General features: G+C 59.4%; 1 protein-coding gene across 3 annotated transcripts in view; it reads right to left on the bottom strand.

Moving 5' to 3' along the window:
- Window positions 1-257: 257 nt before the first annotated feature.
- ATP2B3 (ATPase plasma membrane Ca2+ transporting 3) overlaps window positions 258-16,634 on the bottom strand; it is a 60,764-nt gene continuing 44,387 nt past the window's right edge. The window contains exons 21-22 of one of the 3 annotated variants that reach the window (XM_045473148.1): window positions 12,235-12,321; window positions 258-1,790 (exon numbers count right to left, since the gene is read on the bottom strand). In XM_045473148.1, coding sequence (XP_045329104.1) covers window positions 1,470-1,790; window positions 12,235-12,321 — 408 coding nt within the window. In that variant the 3' untranslated portion in view covers window positions 258-1,469. Of the gene's footprint in view, window positions 1,791-12,167; window positions 12,322-16,634 lie in introns of all 3 variants that reach the window. The other 2 variants (XM_045473150.1, XM_045473149.1) reach the window with 2 other exon arrangements.

Genomic DNA, 16,634 nt, shown 5'->3' with positions numbered 1-16,634 from the left:
CACGAGACACGTGAACTCAGAAGGTAAAGGGACCTCTGCTTGTTCTGCTCAGTGCGCGTTCAGGGGGAAACTGAGGCTTGGCACAAGGCGTGCCCGCACTGCAAGGAGAGGCTCCCGAGGGAACCGTCTGGGGAGCCCAGGCCCAGCTCTCCCACGTGCAGACGGGGTGCTCAGCCGGCCTGGCGAGGCTGGCCTCCTCAGCCTTCCCCGCCCGTGAGAGAGAGCTTCCCCCACGTCACTGTAGGTGGCTGCCTTTGTGGGTCACAGTTGTCCTTGAAGGAGAAGACCCGGGTCGGAAGAGTGCTTTGGCGGGCGATGACCGAGAACTTGCTCCAGCCACTCGACAGACACCCCGGTACAACTTCTCGGTTGCGGTCATTTCAGCTCCTCTTGGGTTTTGACGGTACCTCTTCCTCTGCCGCTTTTGGCCTCACTCTTGCTGCTCGCCCCACCCCCCACCTCTGGCCCTGGCTCTCCTGGGGCCGCTCCAGGAATTCTGGGTTCTCCCAAGGCATCGGCGAGGCAGGGGGTGGTGCTTCATGCTGTTGACGTAGGGGTGCGGACAAAGAAAGCCCACCAGCCAGAATCCAGGACTTGGAGTTGAAACCAGTCGAAACCGAAAGCAAAAGTCCCCTTTCCAGCCCCTGGAGGGGATCTTTCTCATCAATACTTTGGTATTTTCCTTTTAAATAAAAAATTCCATTGCAAGGGTTTTGTTTTGTTTTGTTTTGTTTTCCTCTATAGGCAGGGGTCTCAAAGTGCAACATCCTCGGGAACTGTGCGGGGGAGGAAGGGCTGGGATGGAGAACGGAGGCTGGGCGGAAAGTGGGGGGCAGCGAGGGAGGGGCAAGCCACCAAAAAGATATTCTTGCAGTCTAGTTCCCTGAAAAAAAAAAACCTGCCACAATAAATAATGAGATTTCAAAATGAAAACACCCGATAAGAGGAATGGAAATTCATGCTGATAAATAGCTCCTTATTCTTTAAATATGCATCTGGTCATATAGGTACGTATATGTCTATACGCACGCTCATATCTATGCACACGCACACACGTACGGACTGCACATGTGTCCCGGGGAACGGGCGCTTGGTGGCGCTGGTACACCCGCAGGCAGCTCCCGGCGGTGGGCGGTCCGGGCTGGGCATCCTTCCAGGCCCTGCAGGGCTCTCCCTAGGGTGCCGCCGAGCTCCCAGCGAACTGGCCCCTGCCCCACCACACAGCCCAGACGGCGACCCGTCTGGCGGAGTTGTAGTGTCCGTTAAAAAAAAAATGCCTCGATAGAAAAAAGGGAAACACAGCTCTTGTCACTCTCTCGTTTCTCCCTCTTCGTCTTCAGTCCCGGGTAGGAAGCCTTGGATGGATCGGCTTCCCGCAAGCGCCGTCGGGGCACCATCCTCCTTGCAGGCCTGCGCCATCCCGCCCGAGCGCGCGTGCGTGTGGTGTGCGCGTGCTGAGAGCGGGTCCCCTAGAGGGACGTCTCCACGCTGTGGAGCGGGCTCCCAGGTCTGGAAGAAAACACTGACGAGGTAGCTGACTTGGTGCCGTGCGTGGTCAGGTAGATGCCGCTGTCTATGGCGTTGTTGTTCTGGTTGGGGGACGGGGGCGGGGGGGCCCGCAGGCGCTCCTCGTTCTCGTCCACGTCCGTGTCATCGATGAGTGGGATGTTGTGGGTGTAGTCATTGATCAGAAACTCGGGCGTCGCCATGAAGTTATGAATGGAGGTCTTGGATTCCGGTTTCTCCAGGCCTTCATAGAGCGAGCTACGGAACGCTTTCACCACCCGGATCTGGAGTGGAAGGTGCAAGGACAGGGGCGCGAGGGGGGAGCAGGAAGACAGGGAAGGGAGGAAGGATGGAAGGAAAGGAGGAGGGGAGGAAGGAAGGAGGGAAGGAAGGAAGGAGGGAAAGAAGGAGGGAAGGAAGGAGGGAGAGAAGGAGGGAAGGAAGGAGGAGAGGAAGGAAGGAGGGAAGGAAGGAAGGAAGGAAGGAAGGAAGGAAGGAAGGAAGGAGGGAAGGAGATAGTCAATGGCTGGCTAATGCTGGCAAATTCCACCCACACCAATAGCACAAGGTCACTGCTGACAAATAGCCATCCATTGGAATGCAACAACGGGCAGCTCTGTGTGGTTGCGGTAAGGGTGTTCAGGTTTGGGGCTATGTCTCATCAACTGATCCATATGCGGGACGAAGGGCGGTAGCTTTCTCTAGGCTGACCTGTGCACATATTTTGGAACTCACGAGTGGCAAATGCCTGGGACTCTTAGCTGTTAACCCCCTTTCCCAGCTCCAGGAGCGGGCAGGACCGGCTTAGGTGGCCCCCGGGCCCTCTGCCAAATCTGAATTCCAACTTGGTAGAACAAAAAGATGATTCGAAAAGGGGAGAATGGTAGAGAGGAGACTCCCCACTTTCTCTCACCAGAAAGTCTCAAGAACTTTCTGGTAAGAGAAAGTCCCCAGCCTATGGTCACATTGCCAGCCTTCCTCAAATGGGTCACCCTCCCCAGCTTCTCTATAGATCTCTTCCTCTCTCCCGCCAGCTCTCGTAACTGTAACCAGCACGAACCGTGCCCGGACCCACGTGGCCATCAGTCTTCCTGCTGCTAAGCGCACTGGCTACTGTTGTGTCTCCATCTCGGGGCCACTCAACACAGCTGACTGCCCCGCTTCCTGGAAAGCCCTCCTGGTTTCCCTGACATTGCCACCGCGTGACCCTCCTCCTACCTCCCTGACTGCTCTGGCCCTGTCTCCTCCACTTCTCCTTCCTCTGTCCCATGGTGCCCGAGAGCCCCGGCCTGGCACCGGTCCTCCTCCCCTCTATTCAGACGCCCAGGCCCACCTCCTCGCCGGGGACTCATCTGGCTACAATCAGAGACCGTGGCCCCGGCGTCTCCTCCGAGCTCCAGGCGCGAGAGCCTGCCCGTCTCCCATCTGGAGGCATCCAAGACTGAAAATGGCCCCGCTTTGAATTTGCACCCACCAAGCCTATCCTGCTGGGAGGCCCTGACCCACCGAGATGGTTCCTCAAGCCTCCTTACAACCCTCCTGGCCTGTGGCTGATTGGGTGGTCATTTCCCTTCAAGGACTTCTGCCTGTGCGTCTCCTGCCCTTGTTCCTGGCTGCTCCACTGGCATTTGCAGACCCCAGATCAGCATAACTCCCCGCAGGGAAGCACATCCCACAACGCCCTGATCCCTGGCTACCGTGGCCCCCGGCCCCAGCTGGGCTCAGCCGCCTCCTACAGGCTCGTGCTCCCAGAATTACCCTGTCGTCTCTTCAGTCCCACCTGCACTTACATGCGTGCTCAAATATCCTCACAGAGCTGCTGCCTCTCTTTGTTCCCTCCCTGGCCGCCCACCCTGGGCTCCCTCTGGGTTCTAGAAGCCAGAGTCGACCTCTGTCGGGCAGAGGGAAGGCCTCTGCAGGGCCCCGCGTGAGCCAGCTGGCCTCGTGCTGAGATGGGGAAGCCAGCTCCTTCCTATGTGAGTGGCTGGACACAACATCGGTTGTAACATCATTTCCAGGTCAAAGGTTCTAGGCAGCAGCTCTGTGAGGATATTCATTTCTGCATGGTTCGTGGGGGTCTTTGAGATCAGAGGACAGAGTTGGGTAGTGGCGACAGAGACCTGGCTTGCAAAGTAAAAATAATTACTCTAAGGCCCTTTATAGGAGAAGTTTGCTGCCCCCTAGTTTAGACCATGAATCACACCGCTGACAATGAGTCTCCTTCAACCCTCCAGCGTCTGGAACCCAGGACTGTCACTGCTTGGCCAAGCACAATTGAAATCAATTTAAACTAGTTGAATCTCAGTCATTTGAGTGCAAAAATAATCAGCCAAAGAGCTCCGTAAAATTGGAATTCTCTAACTCCAGATCTTAAGTCTGGTTAGGATTTTCTTCGAATTTGGTGAAGTCACATCTTTTGGATTACAGATGGCCAACTATTTGCACTCAGTTCCTTAGTTCCCCCAGACTGGCTCCTGAGAAAGGGCTAACACAGAAATTGAGGTGAGCATCATTTGACGTTTTTAATGGAAAGAAACAGAATTCAGTTTTTGGAGTCACGGCAGATGTGGACTCATTATTTGGGCCTTTCCTGGTGCCAGAACTATGGGAGAGCTACCGGGACGTTTATTGCGGCTACCTGGCGGTGGTAGAGAAAGGAGAGTAAGCTGGATCCCACTGCCCTTGACCCTGGGGGCCTTTGTGGTAAGTTTTCCTGCAATGATCTGATGACCTGGGCTACACTCTTTCCTCCAGCTGAGCTCCTCCCCTCATTTGGATCTGGGTCAAGTGATCAGGCCAGAGCCCTGCTGAGACCCATCCCAGGTCTCCCTGCACCTGGCTGAACTCCATCGTCTCTGCCCAAAAAGGGCAGCCAGCCCTTCCCTCTTCAGCTTCTGCGGCTCTGGAATGTTCCTTCAGGGTGCTCCTCCCAGGTATAACCAGACTCACTTTAATGACTGTCTTGTCGCTAGCCTTGTTTGCGGCCTATCAACAGAGTGCGGCCTCGAGCAGTCACTCAATCACCAACGGGGGGTGCCGGGGCCGCTGGCCAAACTCACGGTTGGGGCTCTTGGGGCTCCTGGCCTCCCGAGTCTCTTCTGGCCTTCCTACAGGTCCCACTTCCCCGCATTCCCATCCTGGGCGGTTAACAAGTCACCGGTATTGGTGTTACGATGGGGTGTCTTCAGGCCACCCAACGCTGAAGAACACAGTCACTTCCTGGGACACTGGTTTGGTGACAGCCAGCAGTGTCGAAGAGAGGCCTGCCCTAGAGACCCGAGCTCACCCACGGGGGCTTGGCCACATCGCCACAGCCGACTTCAGGACCGCTCACCAAGAGCGACCACGGCCGAGCGGAAGCGGTGCCCTTCCCCTCAGGCCGCCTCAGGCTACTCTCCCGACCTGGGACCATCAGGTCGCCTCTCCATCTCTACCACTCCCAAGGGGACCTTGCCACCCTCAAGGCTGTCAGTGCCACCGACAGCCCACACGCTGCAGTGACACCATATCTCCCCTTTGAACCACCTCCGCCTATGGCTGCGGCCAGCGTGCACCCCTTCCCAGCATGCACTGCTCCACCTCCCCCGGGATGGCCGAGGGCTCTACCGGACTGAAGGACGCTCAGGAGGGCCCTCGGCCTTGGCCCCGTCAGCCCTGGTCTTCCGGTTCTAGTGCCGGGCTCCTTCGAAACCACAGAGGCACCTCGACCCCCGACCCCCGACCCCAGCGTCCTACAGCAGCATGCCCCATGGCCCCCAGTCCCCCAACCCCTTCACGGCGGAGGCCCCTCTACCTCCACTGCTGTTGCTACACCTGCAGGGCCCTGGGGGCCCCTTGGGACTCAAGCCCCCAAGGGCGGAGACTCCGACTGCCTGGTCTCTTGATCTCTCCCTGGCTCTTGCCTGTGTGGCTGACATCCCCGGGGTGCCTTGCAGCCTCCCTCCTCTCCGACTATTGAGTCAGGCCCTGCCCTCCCAGCCTGGCCGGTGTCGGGACTCCGAGCCTCACAGCAGGTGAAGGAGCTGCTCTGGGTCCACTCCGTGCAGTGTGGGAATTCACTGAACTGAACCCCCCGAAACTCCACTTTGCTGAGGGCTAATCTGAAAGTAAAAGACGTGAAAGCACTTTCCAGGAAACTTGACTCCTAGGGCTACAGCCAAGGTGCCTGGGAAGGCCGAGGAGGATCAGGTCGGGCTGGGGCTGGAGGGCTCTCCACCTTCCTGTCTCACCCCAACCGAGACCCCGCCCCCCGCCAATTTCCGGACCTCCGAGAGCCAGCCGGCTTGCTCCCGCACTGCCTGGGTACCCCGCCCCGGGCCCTGCACCCACTCACGGATGTTGCCTCCTCCCTCGACTAGCATACTCATTTGTCTCTCTTAAAAGAGACCCTGTCGTGGCGCCGCGGTCCCCTCTAGATGCTGGCAATGGCCGCTTCTCGCCTCACCCCCTGCTCCCCAGGTACCTCCCCAGCGGGGCACCCAGCACTCCCCATGCCACATCCCCGCCTCCTGGCTGGGTACGGCTGTGCAGGGTCTCCGTCTGCCCCCACCCCCCTCACATCTGGGGGCCCCAGGGCTCATCTTGGGACCTTTTCTCTTCATCTACACCAGCACACTTCCCAGGTGCTCGAATCTGCCGTGGCCCTAAGTCCCATCTGTCTTCTAATGAGTGCCGCGTCCTTATCTCCAGACTGTGGGCTCCGGCTGCTACTTTAGCTTCACCCGCCCCACGCCTCCTCCCTGGTCTTCCTGCCAGTGCCCTTGACCTCTACCGTCTATTCTCTGCATGGCAGCCCAAGCAATCTTTTCAAATAAGAGCCCGAACAAGTCACAGCCTCCACTGGTCTAAACCCTTCTGTAGCCGCACCTCCTGCAAAGTCAGGGCCTGCCTCGGGCCGCTTTCTTTCTCATCCTGCTTTTCCAGCCTCAGCTTCTTGGCTCTTCCGTGAAGAACACTGGCACACCCCTGCCTCAGGGCCTGTGCACGAGCTCTTCCCCACTGAGCCTCAAGGCTCCCCCTCCCCCTCCGTCTCCTTGCCGTAGCCCCCTGAAGACAGGGCTCCGTCTGATTCACGAGCTCCCCAGCTCCCAGCACCCAGCACAGCGCCTGCACCCAGCAAGGGCTCAGTGAGTGGGCAACCCTGCCGAAAGTCTTCTCCAGCAACGTTACACCTGCCCTTTCGCCTGCCTAGACTGTTCTGCCAGACTGTCCTGTGCTGGCTGATTTTCTCTTTACTCAGAACCCGGCTCACACATACATCCTTCTAGAAGCTGTCCCGGACACTTAGCATAAGCTTACTTCTCTGTTTGTTCCTTGCTGTCCGCCGCCCGCCCCGACATGTGAGTGCTGGCCTGCCTTCACCTGAACCGTGAGCTCCACTAGTGGGGACAGGGCGGGTGATGGCCCAAACTCACAGCGCCACGCCAGCCACATAGAGCCAAAGCAGAAGGGATGCTTATGTCAGACTCTGCAACAGCACTGTGCTACTGATGGATGCTTGGGGTGCGAGCAGAGGGGCTGAAGGTCAAGGCTGAAAGTGGGGCAAAGTGGACGGACTCCGCTTTTGTTTTGACCTTCAATCGCTCAAGTTTGCAATGCAGGGGGTGATGGGGGCAGAGTAGGGATGCGAACACTGGGAGGCAAGGGGAGGCCTGAGGGAGCACCCGCCCCATTAAAGAAATGCACAAAGGGAATGAAAAGAAAAGAAGAGAAGAGAAAAACAAAAGCAAAGGCTCCAGAACGATGATGACAACAGTAACAACAGAAACTGCGTTCGACAACCTTCTGGCCTTTTCTCCTCTGTGCTGTGGGACAAGCAGGCCCCAGATGGGGAGGGGTCCTCATGCTTTCCGCCCTCCACTTCTGTCTCACTGCTGCTCCTGCAAAGCCCTCCCGCCCACCCCCTGCCCGCCACATGCTTGATGGACATGCCTGTCTCTGTGCCAGCCACTAATCCAGAACCTTCTGTGGGAGGGAGGGGACTTTCCGCTCTCCTGGCATTCAAACTCTGGGTTTATGGCAAACTCCGAGCAGAGCAGCTGGGGAGAGCCAGGGGAACTGCTTTCCAAGTACTTTGGGGTTGCCAGGTCCCAAACCATCCCTGCAGGCATGAGGGTGAATCGTGACTTGAAAGCGACACAAAGAGGTGTGGGGCGACATACCCACAGTTGAAGAGGAAGGTTCCCTTTCCTCACCAAGGAATTAAGAAACTTGAACTCCAGAGCTGGCCCTCCCACTGAGGGACTGGACCCCAAACCAAAGGCAGGGCTCTGTGTATGTGAGCAAGTCAGACATGCTAGCGGCTGGCAACTTTCGCGAAGGTCACCTCCCATCCTGTGTGCGTGCATCTGTGCCCAGGACTGGGAGGGTCCAGACTCACGCTGCCGATGTCAACAAGCCGTGGCACTGAGGTGACCCAGGTACAGTGGGTCCCCGGCCTTTCGGGGGGTGGGCCTTGCCTCTCATCCTGGCCGTGGCCAGGTGCAGGGCCTCAAAGAAGTCTCTTGAGCTCCCTGGGCCCTAGCCCCCAGCCCTGGGAGTCGGCCTGCAAGTGCCCACTGGGGAGGGCCTAGGAGCAGGGGTCCTGGGGTCTGCCTTGGGCTGCGAGCTGGCTGGTACTGTACGGTCCTTCCCTGGGGTGGGGCCCATGCTTGCAGGAAGGGCTCGTGCAGGACGGGGTGATACCAGTCCTAGTGTGGAAACAACACTGTCAAATAGCTGAGAAGAAGTGCCAGTGCACTGTCCCCAGAAACCCGAGGGGAGAGAGAGAGACTTGGCTTGAAATGGACGGACTGCCTGAGAAAGGAGCAAACTCCAGCAGACGAAGCTGTGCTCGCTTTGCGGGGCTCCTTCCTCTATGGGGCTGGCTCGATTCCTCAGGCCCCGGAAAGGCGTGTGCAAGGAAATCGTGGGGGCTTACCCGGCATCAGCATTGCCAAGTTGGATGCAAGGCTTTCATGTTGCAAAGGCAATTAAAATAAAGCAACTGCTATGATCTCTTTCAGGCTAGGTCCATCCGAACTAAAGAGCCCTGAGGGAGCTCTTCAAGGCCACATGTGACCAAACTCACTGCCCGCCTCCGCGCCTTCCGCCCCGGCTGGGTCAGGAGCCTTATCATGAAGCACTGTAGCAATAAACGTTCGAGTATAGAGACCCAGTGCTGCTGCAGGGGACAGGCTTTGGAAAGTGTGGCTGGGGAGGTGGGGGGGGGTTGGCTAGGGTGTGTCCGTGTCTCCGCTCACACCTGGAGGCAGCCGTCTGGCACCCGGCTTGCTGCTGGGTAGTAAACGTGGGTGAACCCTATATACCATCTGGGGCCGTGGCTTGGACCCTCACACGCAGCCAGGGTGTGACACCGAGCCTCTGGCATTAGTGTGTGAGCGGGGAGGAGCTGGGGTGACTGGCATCCCAGCAGGGGATAGGATTTCCCTCCCGGCTGGTTTCCTTAAGACCGAAAGCGGTTATTAACGGATGCGCTTTCTGGAGCCACTCCCAGGGGCTGGCCTCCAGCCCACGGCTGAGGTCCCGTGAAATGAGGTGGACGCCATGGAGGGCAGATGCCACACCCCAGGTTGAGAATGAGCATTGTGTGTGGCTCAGGGAGGGTGGCTGGGTGCGGGAAGCCTGGGGGGGGGCGGGGTCAGAGGTCGGCTAGAAGGTCGAGGGGGTGAGGCTGTGGGTGTGCTGAACTCCGAGGGTCTCTGCGTCTCTAACTCTCCCTGGTCACCCCTCTAGGGGCTCTCCTTTCCCTCTGGCCCCGGGGACATTCTCTGGCCGCCTCTGGCCTGGGTGCCGTGTGCTGGGACCCGTGTCGGTGAGCGCCGTCACCTATCACTGTGGCCCTCGGGCTCTTTGTACACACCCCGCACTGGGCCTTCTAAGGCCCGGAGGGCCTCAGGTTCTCAGTGGAAGTGCTGTCAGACCAGAGGCCTTGCTCCAGCATGTGGGATAAGGGCCAGGCTGGCCAGGCGGTGGGTGATAGGAGATGTCCCATCAGAGCTGGGGTTCTGCTCAGGAAAACCCTGTAGCCTGCGTCCACAGCACCTTCTACAATGCTCGGCTAGGAGCTCTGCTGTGGTCTGTGCCTCGCCTTCCTTCCGGTGAGTTCCAAGAGAGGGTGGGGACCTGCGTCTAGTCCCTTTTTTCGCCGCCGCCACCACCGGGCCTTTCCCTGATTGGCACAATGAGGGCGCTGGGCTTAATGGTTTCTCTAGGCCCTCAGAGAGTTCCAAACCAATCTGCCACGCGGTGGTGATGGCAGGAGGTGGTGTTGGTTGGTGGCTTCCAGAAGCAGGCATGTCCCCTGGTGTTGCCTGGTCCTCCAACCAGCATCTTCCTCCACAGTGGGGTCCTTTCTGAGGTGCTGCTGCTCAACTGGGATGGGCTGGGACATTGGGATCCCCTTGCTATCACACCAGCACCCTCCTCAGACAGGCACTAGTTAGATGCCCCTGGAGTAGCTCGGGACCAGGGGGAGGGGTGGTGTCTTTCGCACTGTTCTTACCAGGCACTGCTGGGCTCCCAGAGGTGGGAAGACGGGGGGTGACAGATGGCTGCAGAAGGAAGGAAGGTGCTAGGAAGAGGAGAGAAAGAGGCTCCCACCAGGGAGGAAGCCCAAGGAATCCAGAGGGAGCCAAGAGACCGCAGGCCTCGCCAGGATCCTGGAGGGGAGGCCCAGGCTGGCCCTGGAGCGGAACAAGGCCAGAGGTGTGGAGAAGGCCCGAGGGGCATGAGGAGCGGGGGCTGTGTCGGCTGCCGCCCCTGCCTCAAGTCAACAGACAGATGGACGGGCAGACAGACAGACAGAGAGGAAGTACAGACAGAGATGGCAAAGAAACACGTGGAAAAAAGTCACGGGTGAGGGAGGGACAGGGGCAGGTCAGTAGGTGCCCCTTCGGCAGACCACGCCCCCTCTTGTCCCTTCATTTCCAGGAAGAACGTGCGCTGTCCTAGCCTTGCCCTAGCTGGTGCGCCCCGGGGAGGCTGAGTACCGTTTCTGTCCTCGGTTGACTGGAGGTAGCTGAGCCCCGTGCAGACTTGTCTGGGTGGCCTGGTAGTGAGACCCTTCTGGGACAAGGCTGGACCTTTCCAGCCTGTCTGTGATGGCTGTTGGCCAACGTCTGTGGCCCGGGTGGGGGGCCCAGGGAGTGTGCAAGGGAGCCGGAGGTGTGTGTGGCCTGTGGTTTGGGGGTGGGGTGTGTGCGTGCACGCACATGTACGTGCTGTTTCCGAAGGGGACCACATGGTCCAGCGGGGTCTGGTGCGGCCCACATCCCTTCCTTAAAGGGCAGAGTGGCCTGAAACGACAGTTTGAGCAAGAGGAGGGATGCCCCCCCCCACTGGGGACCTCTCACCAGTTCCTAAAAAAAAAAAAAAAAAGCGAAGAAAATGCAAAAAGAAAAAAAGAGAAAAGACAAGACAAAAGGCAAAAGGCAAAGAGAAGAAATCAAGCAAAAAGAAAAATGCCAGAGTCTGGTGAGGGAAAAAGGCACGGTTAACAGCTCCCGTCTGTGGGGAAGTGATGTGTTCACGGAGGTGAGAGTTGCCGGGTGTCACTGGAAGGAAAGGAAAGAGGTAGCATCGAACCATCCCAGCAGGGGCTCTGGGCCCACACTTGAAAGTTTACTGCTTGGTTTTTGAGATGAGTCTGTTACAAAAGCAGGTGGCCGTGGCCGGGAGCAGACACGTTCCCTGCATTCTGTCTCATTAGGGAAACCATGGGGCGGTGGGTTCTAAGAGCTTTCCCTTCGTCTTTGTAAAAAGATACCAGCAAACACGGAAGTTTCTATCTCTTTACGACAGCCCCTGGGTTCTCTTGAACACGTGACTAGCATGGTGGGCACGTTTCACTGGAACATGTAGGAAGGAATCTACCTGTCCCGGCTTCTTGGAGGAAGGAGGAGAGAGAATGTGGACCAGACCATGTTAAGACCTTCCAATCCTGACGCCTGTTTGGAAAGAGCAAAGGTGCCTTGGGAACAAAAGGGACACGTGGCAGAGTGCGGGCTGGGGGTGTGAGGATGACTCCTGTTTGAGGAACCCCTCAGACACCTCGCATACGGGCAGCTCAGGGCCAAGGCCTACAGGGCAGGCAGCACCCGAGCAGAAGCAGTCGGCCACCACTGAGCCCACCTGGGGACACGTGACAGCGGCCTCCCGAAGCCCACCTCAGGTGCACTGCCTTTGGAAACCACCTCCAGGAGAGTTCTGGAAGCTGTCAGTTTAGTCCCAAGTAGGTGGGCCGGATTATTCTGTTGCCAACGATGCCGGAAAGGCACTCGCCTCCCTCCCCCTGCGGCCCTGCGAGGCGGTCCCGAGCCTCCCTTTGGCTGCCCCGCCGAACACCGACCAAGGCCCCATCCTGCCACCGGACGCCACCCGAAGCGGCCCAAGTTCGTGAAGAACCATTGGCAGATGCGGACAAGTTCAAGAAAAGCAAACCAACGACAGGAGGGACGAACAGCGAACAACCAAACGAGGCAAAGAACAGAAGGTCCGGCAGGGCCATGGATTCAGTACATTTCATAAGAGGCTATGGCTTTGGAGACACACACCGTCTGGGCGGAAAGGACTGGACGGGGAAAAAAGAGAAGGAAGAGTTGGGGAGGCTTTTGCTCCCCCAGAGATGCCATGTATGAGAGAAAAGGGGACTCAAGACTCACTCCCAGCGGCACTGGTGGGATTGGCAGCAGAGAGAATTACGTGAGTAGGGGTAGAAAGATTGGTTACGTCATGGAGCTGGCTGAGGACTGAAGACCGCCGGCGCACAGCACCCTGAAATGAACCGCTTCTCTTGAAGGTACTCACTACCTCCATCTGTGGGAGAGAAAATGAGATAAAGTTTGGCTTGCACTGCGGTCCCGGCTACCGCACGGGGGTGGGGTTGGGTGAGGGCAGGGGCCACGCTGGGTACACGAATGGGGACAGGAGGCGGCATCTAGGCCGCCCCGCCCCCTCGGAGCTGACAGCGCTTCGGACGGGCCGTGCTCACGGCTGGGGCCAGCCTCCGTGTCCTCCACCGAGAGAGGGTTTGCTGAGCAAATGATTAGCACTCAGAAGACCGGGAGGGTGGGGGGGGGGGGGTGGGGAACGCGCGGCAAGCCTTTGCAGAAAGAGCCACTCGCAGTCACCAGCCGCTCTTTGCGAGCCACTTGTCAACAAATACCTGGGTCTGGCAGTCCTTTGAGATCCCAGATCACTGGTTCTGCACCCCCTTTTCCGCCCCGATATACCTGAGGGGTAGGACTCGCTCCGCTCCCCGCTCCCCTCTGTGGCAGTGCTCGTGGTTGGTGCCGGGACCGGGGCCTTCCCCGAACACCCTTTGTTTACGTTGCTCTAAGCAACAGACGCTTACTGCTTCTCTGCCCTGCCCTGCCCTGCCCTGCCCGGGTGGCTCAGTCTCTTCAGAGTGATGGAGGCCGGCGCCCCTGGGGGAGCCTCCTCCGTGAAAGGAAAGGATTTAAAATGCAAAAGCACTTGCTTTCTTTCATCAGACTCCTTTCTGCAGAGCCACAGGCCCGGCAGGAGGGAGAGCAGAGACAGGAGTGTCCCGGGAGCAGAGATGGCTTTTATTTGCAGCCCCCTCCCCCTGAGGCTTCCTAGGGGTCAAAAGGGATGTGGGTCTGTGGGAAATGACAACCGTGGGGTGAACTCACTAGGAGTCCTCGTGTAGTCTGACTTCCCGACCCCCATCTCTGACTGGCGAGCGGGACTGGGGGTGACTCAGACCTGAGACCTGTGCCTGAGTGGCCACAGTGAGCCTGCAGCCCACTGGCTGCCTACTCGGGGGCCCAGAGCAGGAGGCCCTGTGCCACACCCAAGCCCTGCGGTGGCTTCGTGGTGGCCCCTAGGCTCGGCAGGGAGTCTGACACGGGGCCAGGCTTCTGGGAAGAAGGCAGCTTGAGTGCTCGCACATGAAGATGTGCATCATTTCAAGCCCTACACGCGCGGTGGAAAAAGACTTTTGTCCCATACTCTGCCCCCGAGCTCCCTCCTCCCCCATGCCCCCCGCCCCCAACACACCCCGCTCGTGAGCAGGGCGACCTCACTGCCAGGGCTGAGACTCGTGCGTCACGCACACCGAGTGGCCACAGGGGGCTGGCACGGTGTGTCTAGTGTGCCCCGATGACCTGAAGGAAGATGGCCCGTGATGTGATGCACTCTTAACTGCGGCCAGGGCGACGAGGCAAGGAAAAGATGTCTTTTCTGCCTCTGATTGGACCCCTCTCCTCACGGTGTCCGGATGGGATGACGGTGTCCATCAAAATACCTCACAATTGCCCCCCCCCCCGCCCCCCAAAACCCAGTTGCTGCTGAAGCTTCTCGTTGGTTTATAATGGAATGTGAAATGGACCACGTCGTGAGTGCTTCGAGAAGCTCCGTGTTCTGGGTTTCAAGGACTCTTTGATGCCGGAATGACCCCCCTGTCTGGTGCAGTAATATGTTAGTATGGAATGGCGGTGACAGCAGGTAGCAGGTTACAAAATGCCTTCACTTAGCAAAGCTGTGCTGGCCCCCAAACCCTGCAGCTCCGTTGTTTGCAAAATCCAGAAATCTAGGCATGTCTCCCTTGGCTGGGGGCACCTACACGCTGGGGCGCTTTACGTCTGTCCTTCAAGCAGGTATTTTGAATCAAAAAGAACAGATGCTCTTAAAAAGTTAGCTCAAGTAGCGGATTGGCTTAGCATTCTCGAGGAGGGTGGTGGATCGGATGTGACAAAGGGACGATCCTGTGGAGCAGTGAGGGGCTCTCTGGAAAGGACACGGGATATGCTAGGGGATGGGGGAGGGACGCTGTCACTGGGTGACCTTGGGCAAGTCCCTTCTCTCTGGGCGCCCCCCCCCCCCCCGCCCATTGCATCATGTTTGAAGTAGGGACCTGACTGGCCAGTGTCTACTTGGGCAGTGACTCCCAGGCTCTGACTGAGAAGACCCGCCCGACTGTCCAGGAAGCGGTGGCAGGACTCAGAGCCCACAGGCGCACGGAAGGCACAGACACACACCAGTCGGGCACCACTGAGCCCCCCCCCCCCCCCGCCCCCCGCCATGCCTCAGATTGGGCAGGGGCTGTCCCAGCTGCCAGAAGAATGGCCACCACCTCGGGCTCACGGGTGTCAGGCTCCAGGCTCCGCAGCGCACCTGGGGCCTAAGACATTCTTGCCTGGCCGCGCTGGCTTAGGGGCTTGGGGCGCAAAGGGGAATGAGCCACAGGCCCGGACTCCTGCTTCTCCACTGGAGAAGCCCCTTGCATCCCTGGGGAGCTCCTTAAACCGGACTTACTTGGGGCCACCTCACCCAGCCCCACGATATCCCAAGCCCTGGGGGCAGCCCAGGAGTCTGCAGCTTTGGAAAGTTCCCTGGGGCATTCTGCTCCTCACTGATTCCAGTGCCCTGGGCACGCGAGGGCCTACGGGGGTGGGAGAGAGTGGTGGTCTCTGGGCTGCTGCCGGATGAGGGGGGCCCCCGAGGGAACACGGCGGCAGCTGGGGAGGCCTGGGGCCCAGATCGTGGCCGGCATGGAGGCACAGCGAGTGCACATCTGGAAAAGCAGCAGGGGTTCCAAGGGACACAGGGTGTGTGGGGTGATGCCAAGAGGCCGGGGCCTGAAGGCCATGGTCAGGACTCTGGACTTGACCCTTAAGACCAGAAGAGAGGCTACACTGGCCACGGCGGGGCAGGGGGCAAGCTAGCTGAACGAAGGTGGGAGCAGCGGGCAGGAGGCTGAGAGCTTGCGGCTGGAGCTGAGGCTGGTGGGGCCTGCGGAAGAAAGAAGCAGGGGGCCCTGAGGCTGAGCCCCGGGAGACTTCCGGGGACCGTATGGGAATAGCAGGCAAGCTGTGTGTATGGGGAGCCTCCGGCCGGGGGCAGGGTGGGCACCGGCTGCCGAGGGCACTGTGGGTGGGGTGCGTGAAAGATTCCTGGGGATGAGCTTGCGGTGATGTGTGACAGGCTGGAGGCAGACACAGGGCAGACGTGTGGTCTGAAGCCATTGCCCAGGCCCGGGGGCCCGCGGCAGGAGTGCGGGGCCGGGCAGGGCTACGTGTAGGGTAGTGGCCTTCCCATTGGTGGGACCCCCAGGAGGGGAAGCAGGGGGGCTGGGGGTCCTGGACAGCACGTGGAGAAAGGTCAGAGGCGGGGCTTTGGGAAGCACGGGAAGGGCAGAGAGTGACAGGTGTCACTGGGGGCTAGGGAGGCAGCAGGGAGACGACTCCGGGCAGATCCTGGTGACTAGGCCGGGAGGATGGGGGGCAGGGGTGGCTGGACTGGGGACGTGCTTTCGAGGGGGCGGGCCTGAACGGATGGGCCGTGCTGCTGCGCCAGCTGTGCGGGGAGACAGGAAGAGCGTCTGGGAGCTGAGGGGCTGAAAGGAGGTTGGCTCGGGGACCGTGGTCTTGGCCAAGCCCACCGTGGACATCTTGGCTCAAGGTGTGGCATTCAGAGGCTACAGCTGAGGGCTTGACGCGGGATGGAGGGAGAGCCCGGTTCCGGGCCCTGTAGGTCGCACAGACCTCGGTGAGAACTGCGCCTGGGACCCTGCGGGCAGAGGCCAGGCTGCGATGCGATCACGAGTGTGAGGAAAGGATGCGGAGAGACGGAGTACAGAACATTCTGGCAAGAAGGCTAGCTGGGAAGGGTTGGGGCAAAGAGCATGGGGCTGCTCTGGCAGACGGGTCTCCTGAAGCCTTTGGAAGTGCCCGTGGCTGAGTGGTCATTGTGACTATGTGACTTAGGGACGGAGATGAAGAGAAAGAAACAACTCCGGGGCCAGGATCAGCTTCCATAGGGCTCGCGATATAACCCGGTGCACAGTGAGCTCACCAAAGGCTGTTTGCAACGGGCATCTGTCTCCTCCCCACAACGTCACCTCCCTGTCACCAGGCTGCTTCCGGCAAATGAGGCAAGGCCCAGCGGCCGTGCAGACAGCGGGTGGCCTGCGCCCCCTCCACCCGACCCCAAGAGACAGCCGCCGATCACAACACACGTCTTTAGCTGACACCGGCACCCAGCGCCGGGGGGGGGGGGGGGGAGAGCCGCCTGGGCTCTGACGGAAGCGTCAGAGGTGGGCCGTGTCTGCAGCACCGCAGCCAGCGGGCACATCCGGGGATGGCCCTTGCTCGCCACCCTCTCAA

The sequence above is a fragment of the Leopardus geoffroyi genome, chromosome X (genome assembly GCF_018350155.1).
Source record: "Leopardus geoffroyi isolate Oge1 chromosome X, O.geoffroyi_Oge1_pat1.0, whole genome shotgun sequence".
In the NCBI taxonomy this organism is placed as follows: Eukaryota; Metazoa; Chordata; class Mammalia; order Carnivora; family Felidae; genus Leopardus; species Leopardus geoffroyi.
Note: the sequence above shows the minus strand (reverse complement) of the source record. Positions and strands in the feature narration are given on the sequence as shown.